General features: G+C 30.1%; 1 protein-coding gene across 1 annotated transcript in view; it reads right to left on the bottom strand.

Annotated features, from left to right (window-relative positions):
• MSR1 (macrophage scavenger receptor 1) overlaps positions 1–7320 on the bottom strand; it is a 71260-nt gene that overhangs the window by 51103 nt on the left and 12837 nt on the right. The window contains exon 4 of the mRNA XM_011365272.1: positions 1771–2180. Coding sequence (XP_011363574.1) covers positions 1771–2180 — 410 coding nt within the window. The remainder of the gene's footprint in view (positions 1–1770; positions 2181–7320) is intronic.

The raw sequence follows: 7320 nt of genomic DNA, 5'->3' as shown, positions 1-7320 counted from the left end.
ATTCTATACAAACAGCATCCACACACACCTTCTATAGTCTACCAACTATCAGCGGCTCTGCTGGACACAGGCATTTAATTTTGCAGTCTTACAGTCCTTTCTATGTGCAATGAAGATGATATATTTCTACCACTCTCTTTTATTTTGTGTCAATATTCTTCTCTTTTTTCAAATTAATGTTTGGTTTGTTCTTGATTAGTATTATACTGGTATTACTTTTAGGCCTTTTCTTCAAACATCATTTACTAACACACATATTCATTTACTTTACGTATTCCTTTATTTGGCTAAAGATTCAAATGTGAATAAAATTGTTTAAGCATGGGATGAGCATTCAAATATTGTTTGCAGTGAGCTCATGTGCGCACGCACACACACACACATACACACATTTGCACTTATCTAGATTCTAAATCTTTATAACTCACTACTGTCTTTAAAAAAATAAACACTGGCAGTTCCTCCATTTTCTTGTACTGCCATGCCTAAAACTAGGACTCCTCCAAAATACAAATGCAATCCATCCAAACTCAAACAGTTCATTGATCACCAGATTTTGATTATTTCCATTTATTACCATGTTACCAACTCGATTTCAACCCCTCATTTATGTATGTTCATAGATATTCAATAGTCCTTGCTAGATTCGGGGAATTATTAATATCAAATATATTATTATTCCTTCATTTTGTTCATGTTCTCTCTCTCCTAACCCTGTCTCACTGCTCCTCTGATTCTGTTTCTACACAAAGTAATATTTCCCTGCCTTCTTCTTTCCTTCAAACTTAATCAATTTCTACTCATAAATGATATTTTATTTTTCTCTGTCTCCCATATTCCTCAATTCTTATGCATAGTTTCTTCTTTGTGCATTTTCTCTAACCCCTCCATAGCCCTAGTCCTCGATAGTCCAATAGCATTTGATGTGCTTAGATACTTATTAATCATGTGGGAAACATTAACAGTCAGAATTTGGAAAATTAGACATGGAATCAAAATAGAATATAAAGGTTGGTTGAAATGAGGTTCAACAACAGAGTCCCCATATTTAAAGAGCAATGTCATTGTCTTCTGACACCTTAAGATAAGGACCATGTAAACTTCAAAAATTCTGGGTGATTGCATCTTAAAATAATTAATGCACAGGATATTCTTTATTAACCTGTTTATTCTCTAGTCAATATTTTAGTTCCTTTTCATCAGATGTTATAATTTTAGAGGCTTTTCTTTGCTTTCCATAAGTGACGTCCATTTTTTTAAAATTACTGCTGTGTAATATTGCATCAATATAGAAAACAACCTCATTAATTAAGAATGAGTTTATTCAAGCAAAATTAACTAAAAAGATGCCAGCATTTTTTAGCTAACAATGGAAATTTTATAGGCTTCACATTGTGATCCTAGATTTTAAATATTTTATAATATGAAGATTATTTTCATATGAGTAGTGAAGTTTTAGTTATGTTTTTCATGGAAAAGAACAAGTATAATTACTCAACCCCTCCCCCTGCCCCCAAGAAATACAATTTTGAAATAAGTGACCTGCTTCTTAATTTCATTCTCATCAATACAAAGTAATCCAGAGAGTTGACCACAGAATAATCTAGAACAGAAGAAAATTTTGATTCATGAGCTAAAGTCTGTTTTTGTAATGTTTTTTTCCTAATTGTCTGCAATGTTTTTGCAATGTTTTTTTCCTGATTGTCTGAGGAGATAGGATGGAAATGAACTCAATGCCAGCATGTGATCTTTCAGTACAAAAATTCTTACCTTTTGTTGTTTAAATGTATTCTCTTGGACTTTGTCATTCAGTGTTTCAATATTGAGCTGCAAAGCAAGCAATGTGGTATTCAGACTTATTAATGACTTGGAGATTTCATCTATTGCATTTCCATGTTCCCGGACTGAGTAAACCAAGGTACTCAGCTGGAGAATAACATCATTAAATCTCTGATCAGTCATGTCACTGAAATTCTGGAAATGTTCTGAATCTATGAAATTGGCTTGTATATCTGAAATATACTGAATTCTCTTCTCCATGTTGCCCATATTTTCCATAACTTCTTGAAATTTTATCTTATCTTCACTGTCATTTCTTTTTCCCAGGAGACTTTGAGATATTTCATTGGCATAAATTGAACCAACTGTGCAATTCTTCATTTCCCACTTTAGGAGTTGAGCTGTATATTTAAGTGAAAATAAACAGAGTCATGACCTGTCTTGTTAAATGCATACACCATTTCATTCCGTATTACTGTATTACATGTCATTTCATTCCATTCCATTCTAACATTTTAAATGCTATCCTAAATCAGATATTTATTTTAAGTATAAGATATATAAGCCACAGTAGGCATATTGCTGAGAAGATGACAGTCTCCTCTTCCCATTTTACATTAAAATTTATTCCAAGATTAAGTCATTCTTTCTGAATTGCTGCTTATATGAATCTTCTGGAGCACTGCATTTGGCTTTTCCATTAAGATAAGTTCTACAAATTATAAAGCGCATTGCATCCTAGTCCTTGGGTCTGTCGTTAGGATAAAAGGACATAATGCTTAACACAACATCTGAAATTAACATGTTGAATATGTTAGCTGTTATCAAGATAAATGAGAATGATGACAAAAAAACATGTAGTAAAAGTAGAGATATTAGTGTTATCCACCGTTAAAGTAAGTTGTTGGTCCATTTTCCTCACCCTGTTACTAAGTGGTCAGAGAATTGTCATTTTCAGTTCATGCAGGCCTAAATAATAGTGGTACAGAAAACTGGACAAATAATTTTTTTACTTTAAAAATATTGTTTTTATAAAATTACTCTTTTCCTATCATAAAATATATATTCAAAGCAGAAAATTTAGAAAAGATGAATAATAAGGAAAAGTAATTTTACCATTAATCTCTTTGTCCTGAGTTAAATGCTAACATTTTGATGTATCTATATATATCAACTCTATCCCTGTCTTTATTATCATATTATTATTACAAAAGCAAAATTATATTTTATTCACAATCTGGAAACTACTTTTTGGTTAATATTATATTATAAAGATTTGCATATTATTTGGTATTGTTTTACAAAAATAATCTTAGTAATTACATTATATTCTATGCATGGATCTACCAGATTTATTTAACAATACCTCTACATATAGTTTGCTTCTGTTTTCACTAATATATTTAATAAAGTTTTGATAAAGTCTTGTGTTTTTTCCTAAAGAAAAGAATTCGATTAAATGGTATTTTGGGGACATACAGAACTTCTGACATATATTTCCGAAGAGGCATATGCTCTCTAAACAAGCTAATTATCCTCCTGAAAAGAACTAGAGCAATATATTTACAGTTTAAATAAATGAAAACCATAAACATTAACTTTGCAGATAAAAATAATACATAATTATGCACAATGAAGAAAATGTTAAACATTATTTATCACTAATCAGTGAAGGTTAAGATTTTGTTGTATTTCCAAATCTAATATTTATCTCTGTTATTTATACCTTTTATCTACATATATATCAGTCTCTTATTTACATTTGTTTGAATGTATAAGATTTTCCATATTTGACCACTATTAAGCAATAAAAAAGAATAACTTCATATAGTTTAAAAATATATCTACATAATCATTTATACCTAATCTGTAAGTTTTTTGAGTAAGAATGATATTGCAATACTACCAGCTTTATCAGCTTTTGAAAATTAAATGAGATAACACATGAAAAACATTTAGTTCCCATCCTTAGCTTAGGTATCTGTTACATAAGAAATCTAACTATGGGAGGTGAACACGCAATGTAAAGTATATATGCCTTACTGTTAAAGTGTACAGTTGAAATTTATTGGATTTCATTAACCAATGTCACCATAAAATAATTAATTAATTAATTGATTTTTAAAAAAAGAATCGAGCTGTCATTCTGGAATCTAGCTGTACCCCTCATTATCAACTGGGTTACTCTGGACAAATTACTTATCTTCCTGCTTAGGTTTCCTTAAAGATCTAAAAGTAGTAATTACCTCAACGGTGGTGCTGAGGATGAATAAGATAAGGCATGTTAAATCCTGTAGCACACAGATGGCACATATGAAAATTCTATTCAAATTTAAGTGTCTTTTCCATGCAAGATGTTATCTTAGTTATAGAGAAAACTATTTTTACCACCTTTACTTAAAGAAATTGATGATGGTTGCTATTACAATCATTATAAAGTATATATGCAATTAAATTTCAATTTTAAAAAACACTTTATATCGTATTTTCCTAGTTACATTCTCTTTAAAATTAGCATATTTGAATTAATAAAATATGTGAGACTACATTTTGATATGATCCACAACAGAGACCATATTGAGAGTGTATTAATTTATACTTAATTTATCAATAAATTGGGCAAAAAAGTATGTTTTTGAGTTAGATTTCATCACATTTATTCAGCTATGTGTGAGGAGCAAGTTTTGGATTGACAGGCTCATTCATCCATTCATCAATTCTATGATTTACTTATTTAGCACCTATGATATATAAAGCACTGTTTAAGCAACTCTGGGAATATAAGACTGATTTAATATGGATTTTGATTTTAAAAATCAGAAACCCAAATTAACAACTCTTACAAAATTATCTTCAAGTTGTCCCTTAAAATTTTTCCTTTTATGATGATGATTATTGCTACTTTTAGTTAACAGTTAAGAATTCAGGTTCTGAATTAGAACTGTCCAAGTTAGCAATTCTTAGTCTTTCCTTTATAAACTGTGGCCTTGGGCAGGTTAATCTGTCAATGCTTCTATTTCACTTTTGTATAAATGGATACAATAGTCAGTGTTTAAATAATTAAATGAACTAACATGTGTAAAGTGCTTAGATCACTTTCTGGCATATAATAAGCATTTGATAACTTTCAGCTTTTTTGTTATTAATATTTTGGATTCACTATCTGTATGCCCAATATCGATAACCAGGGCAAATTAATATTGTGTAGTATAAAAAACTGGGGATAAGTTAAGTATTCTGATGAACACTGTAGTCTCTGTGATTTATTTTACTAGGCAAATTGATCTAATTTCTCAACCATATAATTTTATTTTCACTAGAAACACTTTCTATTTTACATGGGTAAAACAACTCTTTTTCACAGTATGAAAGAGAATACCTCACTTGACAAAATGTCATATGACCAAGCGTTTTTATTCAACATCAAGTTCAACATAAATTGATAATAAAGGCTGCATTTTGCTTATATATTTAAAAACACAACATCACTTGTCTCAAATTCTGAATGAACACTATTTTAATCCTTACTTTCTTTAAACATGTTTAAGTCTGTATCATAAATCTCGGTAAAGAATGCCAGAGTTTATATTTTCAAATGTTCATTTTTTTCAATATCATTGGAGACATAATGGCATTTTTTTTTATTTTTCTATTTAACGTTTGAAAGGAGACAAGCTTTTATGGTTTGTGCATAGACCTAGGGAAAGAGCTATATTTGATTCTACAGATCACATTTACTCTTTCATGTTGATAGTATCTCGTCCTACCGAAAATTTATATTATTTTGAGCTAAAGAATCTTCAACATTTCAGTAACAATTTATATACATTAATACTAGATTATACTTTATTGTCCAGAGACCTTAGTATGTTGTTATATTACTACAGTGATCCAGCAGCTTCTTTAAGAAAAGATCACATGAAAAATCTTTTGCACCAAAAAAGAAACCATCAACAAAACAAAGAGGCAACCAACTAAACAGGAGAAGGTATTTGTAAGCAACTCCTCTGATAAGGGGCTAATATGCAAAATACAGAAAGATCTCATACAACTCAACAACAACAACAAAAAATAAACAATCCAATTAGAAATTGGGCAGAGAACATGAACTGACACTTCTCCCAAGAAGACATACAAATGGCCAACAGATATATGAAAAGATGCTCAACTTCACTGGCTATTAGGGAAATGCAAATCAAAACCACAATGAGATACCACCTCACACCTGTTAGAATGGCTGTCATCAACAAGACAAGTAATAACAAGTGTTGGAGACATTGTGGGGGGGAAATGAACCCTCATACACTGCTGATGGGAATGTAAAGTTGTACAGTCACTATGGAAAACAATATGGAGGGTCCTCAAAAAATTAAGAATAGAATTACCATATGGTCATATTACCATATTACCCATATGACCCAGCCATATGACCTCTTTTGGGTATCTACCAAAAATTACCATATGACCCAGCCATATGACCTCTTTTGGGTATCTACCAAAAAAATTTGAAAACATTTATTTGTAAAGATATATACACACCAATGTTCATTGCAGCATTATTCATAGTGGCCAAGACATGAAAACAATTAAAATGCCCTTCAATAGATGATTGGATAAAGAAGATGTGGTACATATGTACACTGGAATGTTAAGTGAAATACTGTCATTTGTGACAACACAAATGGATCTAGAGATTATTATGCTAGGTGAAATAAGGCAGACAGAAACAGTTGAGAATCATAAGATTTCACTTATACATGGGATATAAAACTGAAAGCAGCAAACAAACAAGACAAACAAACAGAGACTCATGAAAACAGACAATAGTTTAGTGGTTACCACAAGGAGAAAGGGGAGGGAGAGAGGTATGTAAAGATAAAGGGGGGTCAAATATAAGGTTAGAAAAAGAAAGAATTTTGGTATACACACAATACAATATACATAGACATATTACTAAACAGTACACTGAAACCTATATAATTTTATTAACCAATGTCACCTCAATAAATTTAATTAAAAAAATAAAAAATAAAATAAATAAAATAAAATAGAGGTCACATATGGACATTTTATAATTAAGAAATATCTTTTAATGTATAAAACACTTTAAATTGGTTTTTATGTACAATATTTGACTTCATCCATCAATTCGTATTTGCCAAAACACTTTAAGGCTATATTTTGTCTATAATTGTAATTTTTTATACTAAGTAAAGTTATGCATTATGTTTTAGTTCCTTTTTTTTTTTTGAAAAATATTCTGATCTACAACTTAAGTTTTAAATGAATTGTCAATTGTTTATTATTCAAGTATAATAGACATAATAAGATCTATTCCAAATTCTGGTGAATTTGGGTGCTAATATAAACTTAAAAGATTTGAACATTTTTAACTTCTTGTCAATATTAATAGGTATCTGTTGTATTTTTAGGAAACAAAACCACTTCAGATTAATCATTGTCAATCCTAGAATAAATATGTTGACTTGATCACATTTTCTAATAGCCCAGAGGTTTTAAACTTGGGTAGAACACTAAATT

The sequence above is a fragment of the Pteropus vampyrus genome, unplaced genomic scaffold (assembly GCF_000151845.1).
Source record: "Pteropus vampyrus isolate Shadow unplaced genomic scaffold, Pvam_2.0 Scaffold108, whole genome shotgun sequence".
In the NCBI taxonomy this organism is placed as follows: Eukaryota; Metazoa; Chordata; class Mammalia; order Chiroptera; family Pteropodidae; genus Pteropus; species Pteropus vampyrus.
This window is presented reverse-complemented; position numbering and strand designations above follow the sequence as displayed.